This window comes from Myxine glutinosa, chromosome 8 (genome assembly GCF_964187855.1).
Source record: "Myxine glutinosa chromosome 8, kmMyxGlut1.1, whole genome shotgun sequence".
Lineage (NCBI taxonomy): Eukaryota > Metazoa > Chordata > Myxini > Myxiniformes > Myxinidae > Myxine > Myxine glutinosa.
In genome coordinates, this window is record NC_136268.1 from 87,361,643 (window position 1) to 87,377,205 (window position 15,563).

At 41.0% G+C, this 15,563-nt stretch overlaps 1 protein-coding gene across 1 annotated transcript in view; it reads left to right on the plus strand.

Moving 5' to 3' along the window:
• LOC137432678 (dynamin-1) overlaps positions 1 to 13,482 on the plus strand; it is a 240,133-nt gene extending 226,651 nt beyond the window's left edge. The window contains exon 20 of the mRNA XM_068124775.2: positions 11,751 to 13,482. Coding sequence (XP_067980876.1) covers positions 11,751 to 11,784 — 34 coding nt within the window. The 3' untranslated portion in view covers positions 11,785 to 13,482. The remainder of the gene's footprint in view (positions 1 to 11,750) is intronic.
• The last annotated feature ends 2,081 nt before the right edge of the window (positions 13,483 to 15,563 follow it).

Here is a 15,563-nt window from a genome sequence, read left to right on the forward strand (position 1 = left end):
TTGAGCATTTTGATTTCAAACTAGTCTTTGTACACTGCCATGCAACATGACCTCCGGCATATTGAGTGGTTGGATCAACATCGGGTGATGATCCACTTTCAGACGTAGTCATTTTTGGACACAGCTTCTCTTGGCATTTCACTGCTGCATTTGTTTTTTTTTGTTGTTTTTTTAACTTTTGGAGTGCATTTGATGGAGGTGATGAGGGGCAGTGAATGAATGAAATGAATGATCGTTTTAAGGCCATGTTTCCCTGCTATAGCAGGGGTTAGCCTTGCGGGCCCCATGACAATCATGGTTCCCTGTTTGGGGCAATGTTTTTATGGCCGGATGCCCTTCCTGACACCAACCCTTAGTCGCCTCTTACAATGCGGTGTACCTTTTTTTTTCTTTTTTTTTTTTTACTTTTGGAGTGCATTTGATGTAGGTGATGAGGGGCAGTGCCTATTGCTATTTGTATTTGTTGGAGTTTTTCCTTTGACTCCTCTAGATATGTAGTAGTATGAAAATAAGGGTGACAAGTTAAAATGAAAAGTTAAGCATTGCTTTCTTCAGTGTCTGGTCTGAAAGCCTAGTGTTGGCTTCACGGTTAAGGTGGCTGCCTTAACATCTTAGGGTCTTGAGATTGAGCCCCTGTTGAGCCGTTAAATAACACCACGTGGGTTGACAGCCTATCATCCTTCCAAGGTCAGCAAAATAAGTACCAGCTGACTGGTGACAGGGACACTGCATCACTGCATCAGTGGCACAGCCACACTTCCAGAAAAATGATGCAACCAGCAGCCCCAGGCTGCATCGAAAAAAGAAGTGTCTGATCTGATTTGGAAACCTCTCCAAAATTGATTTATTAAATCCTGAAGTAGTATGTACAAGTTTGATATCCATGTGAACAGCTTTCGACGAGACAACCATGGGTTTGAGAACGCCCGCTACAAAAAACGCAATGTTCTCCGCACGACTAGCCGATTGATGTAGATTTTGATTTATTTACGTGTTTTTGTACTGTTTTATGTTCATATATATATCATTGTGCTGTACTTATTTTATATTTACTTAAAATAATAACTTTACGACAATCTTTATGGTTTTTAATTTTCCTTTATGACGATTTACATTGTTTCACCTGCAGTATCAAAATGGTGTATGTATGCTGGTATGGTATTATGTATACTCCTATGTTGGTTTCAATCAAATTATAGTGTGTTCCGGTTGGAGAACTATTTGGCTTTCAGAACAGGGTCTAGGAATGCAATTCATTCTCAAACCGGGAGTTGTCTGTATCTATGTTTGGATATTGACTCCACCATCCTCCCTCAATCTGAAGATAACATTTCTGATAGTTTATAGAATCATAAGTCATGTGATGATTGCTGCTCACGAGTTTGGCTGAAATGATGTCGAGGGGATTGAGGGAGGAGATTATTTTGTTATTTTTTAATGCAGTGGTTTATTCTAAGTCAAATCTTGCCTAACCGTCCAAAAGGAAGGCTTAATGAGATTGTATATCGATAAAAATTACATCGGTAAATAATGAGATTGTATGCTTTATGTATTATTTTTCCATTTCTGTGACATAGTTTTAATGTGTTAATTACATAGACAAATATTACAACTCTCAACAGCCATAAAACTGGCTTCTGATCCTCCTCTGTCAGAAATGTTCTTCCTTCCCAGTCATGTCTCTCCTCTATGAGCAAATTTCCACTCTATAACTACATACATCGACCTTCACCACATACATCGACAGCAACATATGCATCTGCTCCATTATCGATACATGATGTAGTTACAATGTGGCAATTCAACCAAATACTAGTGCAATGCGACTGTGTTGCCAATATACCTCCACATAGTCTCACAAAGGGTATATGCCCTCATTCACTGTCCTAAAAATAAATAAGTTTGATTTAAATCCCTTTAGCTGTTTTCAAGTATCACATTTTCACCAGACAGGACAGGTTTCACATCGAATCGGTGAAGCTGTTTCGGAGAAGGGATTTTTTTTAAATATTGGCTTGCAAGCTAATATGGCTGCCAAACCATGTAACATATGACATCAAAAATATACAGTCTGCATTTGTATGGGTTGGGGATCACATTTGTGAAGTTTCGTGTCGATCGGCTAAGGTTTGTTTTTCTATCACAGATGTGTTGACAAATACAAACGACAAATACAAATACAAATACAAATCAACTTTTATTTGTTTTATTTTTAACTGTGCTTGCATGCTCATCATTGATAAAACTTTTTTCTTACATTTTTGTATGGCAGCCATGAGAGCTTCTTTAACACTTAGCTCGACACTTTCTCCTATCGCAGCAATTATAACAATCTCCTTATGACATGCACGATAAATTAGCTGTTGCAAACTAGGCTATATATATATATATATATATATATATATATATATATATATATATATATATATATATATATATATATATATATATATATTGTTGTGGTTTTGGAATAAAGGTTAATTCCCCCTCGTAGGTAGACGCACCACAACATGAAGCCTCGCGATAGTTCAGTTATTTCTTAGTGAATGTAAGCGTAGTCTTCCTGTGTTTAGTTTTGCGTTGAGTAGGCCAGTGAGCTTAGATGTTCTTTTGGCGCTGAAATGCCACGTGGCAGGCCTGAACAAGTCTGGCGGGGCCGAAGGGAGGCGCTGCAGGAGGAGTGGCCGGTAAGAACGAGCCGCCAATCAGGGCTCGAGGGGAGTGGCTAACCACAACAACCAGAGGCGGGGTTTGGAACATTCGAGTGAGACTCTGGGGCGGGGCCATAAAACCCTGCTCCGGGTCAAAGGGCGTCCCTTAGTTAGGTCATATACAATCACGTAGCCAAATCATAGATCTCCCTGTTCAGTAGTTATCTCCTCATTATGTGTATTAGATTAAGGCTGTGTCTTCCATTAATTGATACTCCATTGCACCGAAGTCAAATAAGCTAGGTCCCCTTTCGTTTTCATCCCAGCGGTGCGAGTGGTTTTCCATCGCCGCAAGACTCCATTAGCCACGAGGTAATCTCGGAGGAGAAGAAGGGGGAGGAGCCAACTCACGGGCGTTGCCCGCCCATCGTCATAAAAAGGGTGGAGCCAGCGAGCCCTGACCAGCCAACCAGGGCTGGGGAAATACCATCACGGGCGTGGCGCGGGTTGATCTGAAAGCGCCCGCGCAAGCATTTCAAGAGATACGGCAGATGAGTCCAGATACACCAAGAGATACGGCAGATGAGTCCAGATACACCAAGAGAAAACGGCAGAGCAAAGAGAGAGAGTTCTGAGGGAGGTGCGCTGGGCGAGAGGCAGATTCTGTGGAAGTGTAAAGCGAACTTCGGAGGTGGAGGACGGATAAAGCAAGCTGCCGGTGTGAAACCGAATACGTGGAGCTGCCGGCTCCTCTCTGCCAGCCCGACGCGGAGCTGTTTTGCCGGGTTTTCGCCTCGACCCCAAAAGCACGGATCTGAGCGCGCGCTCGGAGCTGGACCTCGACGCCTACCATCTGCCTGGACCCTTCTCTGCCGTCCCAAACCATTCCTGCCATTCCTGTCATCATCCCCCATGTAAGTGTGCTTGTAGTCTGTCTTTTGTCTTGTCCTGGGGTATAAGTTAAGCCTGTTTAGTTAAGCTAGAGTTTCACTGTGTCCTTCTGGTCCGTCCCTCTTTCTGCATTATTTTATTATCCTTCCTTCTTCCTTGGTTTCTTTTGGTTGTAAATAGTAGTAATAAATCATATTCGTATTTCCTACCTTTTGTCTTCTTATTATTCTTCTTCACATCCTTCGTCTTTGAGGTTTCCACATTGAATACCCATGGCACGATTTGGCCAACGTTCAGGAATCGGGTCTAGTAGCTGTTAACAGTTCGTGCCGCGGTTGCTTAAAACCGCTCGGCAATTAACATCTGTCCGCGGTACGAACGGGGCTGTGCCACCGGCCTTTCTGGAGGTCGCTGTACAGCGCCAGGGACCATGTCGGTCAGTTGTAGAAGAGGGGATTAATCCCCCCCTCTAAGGGGATCCGAGGCCAACGTTGGGTTCCGTAACAATTGGTGGCGGGAGCGAGATTCGGACCTGAAGCGCGAAAAGCACGCTCAAAATTATGAGTGGCCCAAAAATTGTGTTTTATAAAATCCTAAATTTAAAAAATCGTGCCATGGATGGTCAAGGCGACGGGATGCCGGTGGGGGAAATAGAAGAGGGGTTAGAGTCGACCCAGGACCTCGGGGAAATGTATATGGGGGAAATGGAGGAGGAGAACAATGAAGTGGTTGAGGAGGTATCAGGCGCACAAAATGGCGCTTCGCACATGGTCGCGGTAGCCGAGCCCGAGATGCCGGAGTACATGAAAATAATTATGATACAAATAATGGCCAAATTCGACACCCAAAAGGAAGAAACAAGGGCAATGAGGGACGAAGCGAGGGGTACCAGTGAGCAATTGAGAGACGGGTTGGGTAGTCTAGAACAAAGGATGGGGGAGCGATTAGAAAATCAAATTGGGGGGCCAGAAGCTAAATTTGAGGGTTTAGACAAGAAATTTGAGGGTGTAAACAATAAATTTGAGGGTTTAGACAATACATTTGAGGGGTTAGACAACGGGATAAAAGAGGTAAAGAATGGGTTAACGGGGCTAGAAAATAAGATGGAAGGCAAATTGCGGGAAATAGGGGAGCAATCTGCCCGGGAAATCAAACAGATGGGGAACCAGATAAAGGAGGTGAAAATCGGGTTAGAAGGTAAAATGGATGCTCAGAGGAATGAATTGGGACAGATGAAGGCGGCATCTACTAAAGAAATGGAGGAGATGGGGGAGGAAATAAGACGAGGTGTAAGCGAGGAGGTCTCGGGGGTACGCGAGGAGGTAAAGTGAGGTGAGAAGCGTATGGAGAAATAGGTGAGAAATGGGACGGCAAAGTTACAAGGTGGCATAGAGGAGTTGACGCAGGAGGTGGAACAGCTGACAGTGGGACAAAAGGAACTAGTGGAGCAGGTAGAAAAGAACACTGCGGTACTAGGAGGGTTGAAAGTGACACAAAAAGAAATCAAAAATGACTTAATAGCGACGAAGAGGGAATGTCAGATGGTACGTGAGGGACTGACAACGAGGTTGGACGAGGTGACGGAGGCAATGGAGACAAAGGACCGGGAGGTGAGGACGCATATAGAAACGGTCAAGGTGGCATTAGAGGACGAAATTGAGGAGACGCACCGGGAAATAAAAGAGGTGAAGCAAAAATTAGAGGAAGTGGAAGAGGGGGTGAGTGAAATTAAGAAGAGACGGAGGGAAACTAAGAAGGAGATAAAGGAGGAAGTGATGGAATATGTACAAGGTCGGTGCTCAAATCGTGATGGTGTGCTTGCTAACCAAATAAAGAGTTTGCAGGTGGCGAAGGAGGTGCGGAGACGAGGTGCCAAGGTGAGTGGCAATATACGCGGAAATGTATATGGTGTGAAGGGAGATTCAGTCGGCTTGGGGGTTGGTTTGGACCCGGGTGTTCGTGAGAGGCCGCTGGTGAAGTGTGCGACAAGTACAGAGTGTGAAGGAGGAGGTGTGCGAGGAGGTCCGACTATGGGGTGTGTGAGGAAAAAGCGTAAAAACCCGCCATATTTTCTGTTACCGAGGGCGTAAAACTTAATAATGTTTTTTTTCGCGGTATAAAGTTATAGGCACCAATTAATAGTTGTATCAAGATTACTGTACACAGTGAGACGCTGCAATCGTTAAATTGGCTCCATAATTATATCGGAGCTGAGGCATGTATACAGGTGCCCTTTTTGTGACGATGTGCCTTCCCAGATATTCTGCCCCCTCCCTCCCCACAGGAATCCTGGATCCGCCCCTGACCCAACAAATACTTGATGGGTAGAGAGGCTGTTACTGACATGATCTGTTAAGGAGACGATCTGTTGATATCATAAATGGCCCCACAATTCGGCAAGTATTTGTTTGGCGTTTGTATTTTGTAACATCTCCTGATAAAGGCTGTGATGGCCGTGTTCCTGTGGGATTTGAATTGGTAGCCAAAACGTTGCTTGAAACAATAATAATAAACTAATAACAATAGGTTAATGAAAGTTGTGTTTTATCCATTAATGCATAATGATAAGAGATCACGTCAAGTACTGGAAATACTCTTAAAATGCGACATTGCGTAGATTAACCAATTGGCTTCACCTGGCAGGCGTCTTTCGATTGAGTCTTTTTTCAGTACTTGATGTAATCTCTTACCAATAATATCTATACTAATGCAATTGGAGAAGGGTCATGTTTTCTGTTTGTTTGTTTGTTTAATGGGTTTTTTGTTTTTGTTTGTTTCATTGACGTGTATGAACCTCTGGATGGAATGAGTTGAAAACCGGTTGTTGTACCTGGGGTGTTGGTGTTTGCGGTTAAAAAAAATAGCCCCTTGGGTGCTGGGTGGTGTGGCGGATTCAAATTCTCCATGTAAATGTGTATCATGTAGCACCACCTGGTGGAACCTGGTATTACGAGGCTTGATACTCGTATAATACGCCATAGACATCCTAAAAGTGGTTCTTTGCTAGTAATAACTAGATGGTATTCATATAATACTTACCCTGCGCAGTCAACTTGGTGTGAGCCAACTCTTCTATTTTTGAATGTTTCTTTTTTTTTATATCCAATATGGCTGCCAGACCACGTGAGCGATGACATCATAAATTTATATTCTCTAAATAATTGTTGCATAGATCATGCTCAATAAATTTCAAACTGATCAGACGAAGCGTTGCCTCTGTCGAATTATGACGTCGTAATTATGGCACTAATTACGTCATCGTTAACAACACCTATTCCCCATGTGGTTATTTACAATGAGCCACGTTTCAATTTTTTAAATGCTGACATGGCACACACTTTACTTTACTGAAATGCAGACACAAATGTTATATTTTCGTCAAAAATCGTCGGAATTTCGCCAAATCTGATTTGGTCGTGTGTTAATATACCTCAGCGATTGACAAATCTGAAATCAGAATTTTATTTGAGGTCAAAATGACTCCGTGAGGTCACTCCGTACTTTGCCTGCTCATCATGTGCAGTGTGATAATTAATTCCATGCCCACTCTAGAAGACTTCTTCTTCTTCACGCAATAACAACTTCTAGCTTCCAGACCATACATCCAATCATCTTGAAATTTTGCACACGTCTTACACTTCATTACCTCTACTATAATATAAAGTTTCACGTCGATCAATGAAGCGATTCAAGAGTTAGAAATTTTTACATATTTTTGTTTAATTATTTATATCTGCCAAACCACGTCACCTATCGGAAATTCCAAAAGGTCATTTTAGTAGACTGATATGCTGAACACATCCGTGAGGTTTTCCCTCGATAGGATCAAAAATGAGAGAGGAGCTTGGTTGTAAAAGTTTATGCTTAAAAACGTCATAACTCCGAAACCATGTGACGCATGATGTCACGCTCGCTGAATTTTTTGTTCGTCATGGGTATGCGACTCTGCCTGCAAAGTTTGGCCTCGATCTGTTCAGTCGTTTTGGACAAAATTGGATTTTAGTCGTTTTTCAGGCTTTTCACTCAAAACAATATGGCGTCCGAACCACGTGACCTACGGCATCATTATACTTTTATTTCTGCATCAATTTATACCGAGAAGATGCTTAAGAAATTTCATCCTGATCGGATAAAGCTTTTTACTTGTCCAATTATGACGTCATAACGGCGGCACCTATGACATCATCATTCACATGTTATTCCGCATGGAGAGTTCTTTGCAATGAGACCTGTCTCAATTATTTGTGTGCAGCGATTTTTGAGATATCGAGGTGCAAAGTTTTGTTTTTTCCAAGATGGCGCCCGTACCACGTGCAACCCAAAATCACGTGACGTCATAATATTCACTAAAGTATTCTACAGGAGGAGGCCCTCCTATGGTGAAAATTTCATGTCAATGGGACCAATGTTTGCCGAGAAAATGAATTTTTAAAATGCAGACACGTATGTACATATGACGTACATACACGCACGTACGTACGACGTACGTACATACGACGTACGGACGGACCCGAATGCTTAACCCTGCCTTTCGCTTCCGCGAGCGCAGGGTAATAATTAATTATCGATAGGTTGGAGAACCAATCTGTTTTCTGAATAGATATCGGGGTTCTTGAGCAAGAAAAACCTGGTCAGACGTATGGGGCGGTTGAAGGAAATTATGGCACTGGATTTGGGGAGGACGTGGGGTAAACTGTAACATTTTTACCACCCTAACTTGAATGTATAGATTTTATAGTTTGTTTTTGCATTGATTTTCTTTTGGTCATCAACATATCGTCATCAGCCGAGATCCAATATGTGGTGAAACTTTTTTTTTTCTCTCCTTTTGCAAACATGCTCGGCATGAATATTGAACTTTGTAAGCTCTCGCACAATCGCCAAACACGTTTTGCTTGTCATTTGTACATCCAAAATTATATAGAAATTCCCCAACGAAGGTAACAGTGACGTAGCCGAAGATATCTGCCATTTTTCTTCAGTTGCCAACTCTGATCGGGAAGAATTAAATACCGAACGAGAAAGCATCCTAAAATACAAAGTCCATCCATGTCTGCTTGGTAGTTGAACTAACTAGTTGAACTATATATATATATATATATCATTGTAATTTATGTAATTGGTGTAATTTATGCACATGACGTCAGCGTCATGTCATCGGGTCAGTGTGCCTCTTTGGTTAAATTTAATATTCCTGACTGCAAACCTCCTAACTGGTGATGAGCAGGGCAGAGACGATGTGTTCGTGTGGCAGGCAACACTTGTTGCTAACAGGTTGTGCAGCAAATTGCTGGGGTGAGACTCCATCTGTGCCTTGCTTCCTAATTAAGTGAGGGGGTTCTGTGTGTGTGTGTGTGTGTGTGTGTGTGTGTGTGTGTGTGTGTGTGTGTGTGTGTGTGTGTGTGTGTGTGTGTGTGTGTGTGTGTGTGTGTGTGTGTGTGTGTGTGTGTGTGTGTGTGTATAGTTCATTTATATAGGAAAACAACAGCTTTTAAAAAAAGAAGAAAAAAAAGAGTGAAATGTATTAAGCAGTGCTCTCCATATTCTTATAATAAATAGCTTAAAGTTTGATGACAAAAGCACATGATAAAAATGTTGTGGCCTGGACAGACACTGAAGCTTACATGGCAAAAAAAATAAACTCGTAAACTTTTTTTTTTAACCCAGCCGTCTCGTGCTGACATGCAGCGGACGGGCTAATAAGACCTATTTCTTACGGTGACTTTGCCCTTTGATATGTCAACCATATTCTCATCATTAAGCTTCGTTGAAAATTTGACAAAAGCTCAAATATTGTTATAACCTTAACAGCCAGACACACACACACGGACACACACACGGACACACACACGGACACACACAGACGCACACACAGATGCACACACAGATGCACACACAGACACACACACAGACGCACACACACAGACACACACACACACGGACACACACGGACACACACGGACACACACAGACGCACACACAGACGCACACACAGACACACACACAGACGCACACACACAGACACACACACACACACAGACACGCACACAGGCATACATGCACGTGTGATTGCAAAACCTTGTTCCTCTCCACTGTGTGGGGGCGGGCGGGCTAATGAATAGATGCTTTGAAGCTGTGGTGTGCAATGTTGCTAGTTCATGTATTTCAGTACATCCGGATTACGTCTGTTTATTTAATAGATGTTGGAGAGCTTTAATTATGCTATATTAACAATCAACACCCAAAAAGCTTCCTTCAGAATGGCAATACCTCGTTGTTTGACACCATATACATGACGTGTTGTACAGGATTCTAAAGTTCCTGTTATTGATAATTTTCAAATAATGCTATATCCATCCATGCTCCTGTGCAATAACTAAAGTATATTGTTAAATACAGGGGGAAAGTAAAAAATCTTTATCAAGTGTGTTTACATATCGACATCTGGGTGTGTTTTTAGCTGGAAGCAATATGTTTTTACTTTTGAGCAGTTGACGCATTGTGACTACTCCAGAAACTATCATAACACGACAATGTGACAATTCCAATGTTAAGAAAGAAAATGAATGTAATTTTGCACACAAGCTTACTGTGAGGATTATTCTGTCCATCACAAGGCGCTTAGCAATAATGTTATTTACAGTATAAAGTATGTTTATGCTATCATACACTGAAGATGAAAAGTATATATATATATATATATATATATATATATATATATATATATATATATATGGTCTGTTGCACTTAGTGTTCATTCACTGCTCTTCAAATAAAGCTGTACCAGATGCTTGTTTGTACTCGCCTTTTTTTTTTTTTTAATACAAGATCGAGACTCGTGTAAGAACTAACATTGATCACAAAAAAACAAACGGACACATAAAACATATAATAAGGGGAGAGAAAGGGAAGCACACAAGTACAACATTTGAGAGCAGGGACATCGGGAGATCAACAGGCCTTTTTCTTTTTTATAACTCACATTTATCTTTCCTTATTGTTTGTACGACAGCTCCGTCACCTTTTTGAGTACTGCTGTAGACAATCGTTTGCCTCTGTCATTCCATCTCACCACTTCACTCGATGGGCTGACAGGATGGGCCTAAAAGGAGAACACTTGCCTCGAAGCTGTCGAGCCTGGGCTTGATTCCGGACCCAGTCATCCCACTGTTTCGCAGGCAGGCCCAGATGTCATCAATGTTTGTGCGCCATCCCTCGGATGAACATTAAATGGGGTGCCTTGACTGCCGACTTTAGTTGGTGGATGTCAAAGAAACCACGGTGTCCTTTGCAACGAGTCGGGTGACCATGGCCAACTTCCAAATTCCTGCTCTAACCAGCAGAGGGCATTGCATCAGCAGCACAGCCTCGTCCTCTGACAATGATGCTACCCTGCGGCCTTGTGCTGCAAATGAATGGTGCCGACTTCATTCAATGATGTACTGGCCTCAGTGGCCTAATGGTTAGAGCATCCACTCTGGGTCTGGGAAGTTGGCTGTTCAACCCCTGGCTGAGTCATACCAAAGACGTTAAAAATGATATGTGCTGCTTACTAGCTTTATGCTTGCCATTTAAAAAGGATAGAGCACATACAAACAACCATGGTTGATAATTGTGCAAGCCTTGATTGGCTTAATGGTGGCCTCCTGCATGACGTCCCTTGGAAGGGAACTCGTTTTATTATTATTATTATTGTTATTATTATTATTATGACATCCCAGGTTCAAATACCATATCCAGTACTCTGATTTGTCCGTTGTCTCCTACTGCCTCTGTAATACTTGTGAAAGTACACTGGTGTTTCCATTGTGCATGCATATACACATATATACATATGTACAAATATATTTTATACGTATATATATATATATATATATATATATATATATATATATATATATATATATATATATATATATATATATATAATATTTTATATATATTATATAATATAGGTTTAAAAAGCCACGAGACAAAATTGTTCCAAATAGTTATTTATAAAATTAGTTGGGATTTGAATTATTTGTTTATTTACTTATTTTAAAGCATGGTGTGGGCTGGGTGTAATTTGAAGATGCAATGTTCAATTTTTTGTCCCATCGGGAGTTAAGTCAAAGATAATATTTACTGTAAATCTAATTGAAAGTCAAAACCTGTCGTTAAATAATTAATTGGCATTCTGTGTTTTCTTATTTTCCATCAACCTAGGCGGCCTCCATCCATCCCTTCAAGACCACAATAGTAAAAGTCGTCTCCACGCACTTCAACCCTTTACATTCAAACTGATTCCAGCCAACACCGCTGCTTTGTAAATGAAAATGTCTGATTGCGGCTTGATGCATATTGCTTAAAAGAGATGGAGTGAGTAGTCCGTCCTTCCCTCCCCCAACCTCACCCTTTCCCAAATCCCCTCATCCTCTTTGACACTTCCACTGATTTTACTGCATTTGCATTTTGTTAAACCAATCAAGTATGCATTAGGTGCATATTCTTCAATTTGGTGCTGATTATTATTTTTATTATCACATATTATTATTATTATTATTATTATCTTTATTATTATTTTTAATCGATCGACTTCTGTGTTGCAAAATGGCTCATGATTGTTTTCTTCACATGCTTTATGGATTTCCCTGTCGCTGAAAGGTTCGAATAGGTTTACTTTACAAATAATGTTGTAACTGTGTACTTAAAATCTTATATTTGTTTTTGTAAAATTTTTTTTTTTGAAGGGTGAGGGTCACGGGAGAGAAGGGGTGAACCCACAATCCATGTGGTATGATTGATTCATAATCATGACTTGTACTGTATATGCTTTGGCCATGCACTGCAGACTACTCACGTGCTTTAACCTGGGTTTTCGCAATGAAGCAATAATTTCTTGATCTTTTCGATAAAATTCAACGTCTAATGTGAAAATATCGATTGCGCCCTGGGATTTATAATGCTCTTTGTTCACAATTAACAGATTGAAACAGGGATTTGGGCAATACTAGTTGTGGAATGTTTGCGAATAACTTTTGCGTTTTCTAAAGCCTGTATTTCACCATTATGCATGTGGACAATGCATGTTGTTCAGCAATATTACAAAGAAAGCCCTTGCAAAGACCAAAAAAAACCCTTCTGCCTGTGATTATTTGTGTTATTGATTGGTTGAATAGTCGTGTTCAAATGGAAAGACGTTTTATTTTTTTATTTTTTTCATTCATAATGCCCTAACTTTCTGTGTCCCTGTCACATCATTAATGTAAACAATTTTTTACGACAAAGTTTAAATGAAAATGAGGCCCAGGTAGGTTGGAGGCCATTCAGATCAAATCATGCCTGTAATACCCCAGCCACTTTAATTTGACCTTTGTCCTTCAATTGCATTTGGCAATGGCCTTCAAAAACAAAATGCAGTTGCATCCATGCGGCATATGTATACTATAAATCCATATGCTACCAGGATGTTAGTGCAACAAGAGAATAATATTACATGTCACAAAATTCGGGCACAGTGGTGCCAAACGAAGTGCAGGAAGCAAACATTGTTTGGACAAAAAGTAAAGGTGGGCTTAGCAAGTGTGACTCATCAAATGCTCGGTCAAATAAGTATATTTTTGGATGTACGTCATAAGGAGCATTACATTTGAGTCGAGAGAAAGTGGTTCTAACATTGCATTAAAAAGTACGGTGAGATTGCTTCAAGAATATTGTTCAGTTATGATTGTTCTGTTGTACGAGTATTAGAAAGGGTTCAGAGTCGAGCAGTTGGGATGGTTTTGGGACTGGTAAGTCTTGGTTAAAATGAAAGGTTCAGAAAGAAAAGTGTCGTCTACTTTGTAGAACAAAATATTTATTGGGGATATGATAGAAGCATTCAGGTTGATTGATTATTTTGAAGGTGATTATGGACACAACTCGGAGGAACAGCTTGAAATAAAGATTAAGAAACGTGTTTGCACAAGGTAATTGATGTGAAATGGTTACCCAGGAAGAGTTGTAAAATCAAGGATCTGTTTAAATGAGAATTGTCTCGTGAGAATAATGCAAGTGCTGCCTTGCAAAAGTTCAATTTTCACAACGTGAAACCAAATTATGTATTTGTATGGGTAATGTATCTTACGAGTGTATACAATTATGTGTAACATTTTGTATGTTGCAAATGCATTGGAGATTCAAGTCGAATTTTGATTTCAATTTTATACAAATTATGTAATATTTTGGATGTTACAAGTGCATGCATTCTGCAAGCTGATGAATGAATTTATTTTAATGAAGAATGAGTGCACAGTATGAACGCTTTATTTATATACAGTCTAAGCTCCGCCCCTATCCAGTCTTGGGGAGTGATGTGCCATGACGTAGTCCAACCTCCACCCCTCTCACCAACCAAGGGAGCGAGACTCCATCGGCCCACTTGTTTACAGATATTTTTGTTTATGTACAGTTGTTTTTGGGGGTCTGGGCCTGAGTTGCATCACTATGGCAAATTTCAGCTTTGTAGCCCACCTACAATATACCAAACATTTTTATTGGTTAGTTGGTGAGTGTGTGGTTAGAAAGAATTTTGTTATACCTCACGCAGCAGTTGGTTCATGTCTGTCCGTCTCCCCGTCTGTCCACAAACATAAGTTTACGATCGAGGAACAACCTGATTTAAACTGAATTATAATTGGAACATGAATCAGAAAACAAACCTGCAATTTAACAGTACTCTGTTTCAGAGTTGATATAACAGCCCACCCAGCTTCCACCTCCCTCCCCCCTCACCCCCCCTCCACCTTCCATGCCCCCCTCCCTCCCCCCCCCCCCCCCCCCCTCCTTCCATCTCCCATGCAATTAATAGTAAATATCATTTTAAATGTTGATTTAAAACTTACCCTATCCTATGCATTCATATTACTTGACCATTGGTATTCAGAAGCACCCAAACCAGATACGGTGTCTCACTCTAACTCTTTCGTTGTGCAGACGTGCCCCAGCTATCTCTCGGGTGCTTTTCCAAGTATTTTTGGCTTCTTTTTAGCTTTTTGAGCCATTTTGTGTTACAAGCCCTGTCTTCACGCACACGATAGAAGTTCACGTGCCTCGAAGATCATTATGTCCAGGGGTTTATGGACATACGCGCCGAGCATTCTGGGGCGGACTACGTCATTTCAAAAGTCCAGAATTGAGCTTGAATCTCCAAAGACTCAAGATTTTTGACATCAAGCTTTGGAAGTGCAACTGTCTTTCGGTATGAAGACTTGAAAGTCACAGGAAGGTTTTACAAGGAAGTGGTCCGGATAGCATTCAGGGCTATGCCTGGCTCTGGTGTCAAGAACGTCTGTCATGCCATTCTGCCTTGTGAGAATGTAATCGAGGAGATGGCAGTATTTGGATATTGGGTGTTTCCAAGTGTAGTAGTTCTTATCAGGTTGGTAGAAGTAGGCGTTTATGGTATAAAGCTGTTAAATGCAAAAGCCGAGTAAAACGTCTCCATTTGCAATGCAGCTTCATTTCCCAAATTTTCCGAGGGCAGGTCTGTAGTTTCTGAAGTGGCGACCAACCCGGGAATTCAGATCACCAAGGATGATGAGTATTTTATCTGTTATAGAAATTGTTACCCTCGCCAGAGGAGAGGTATTGCATTTGAGTCCGTTTGTTACTTGGCAAAATAAATAAATAATTTGGACAAGTATGTTGATGGCTCCGGTGTGTGTTTGTCTGTCCGCTCACTTATACTTGCCTACAGGTCACAATTTTAAACCAATCTTCACGAAACCTCACCAAATGGTAGAGTTCGTGGGCCGACAAAATCCTATATATTTTTGAGGTCAAAAGGTCAACATAGGCCAATGGTAAACCACTTTTTCAGATTTCTAAAATCCTCAATTTTTACCCGATGGACTTGAAATTTGAATAGGATTTACATATCGGCGAACTGAATTCAACCACTAACTATTTTTGAGATCAGCGTCGGACAAAACGTCAACATAGGCCAAAGGTCAACAACAATTTCCAATTTCTAAAATCCTCAATTTTCATCCGATCGAC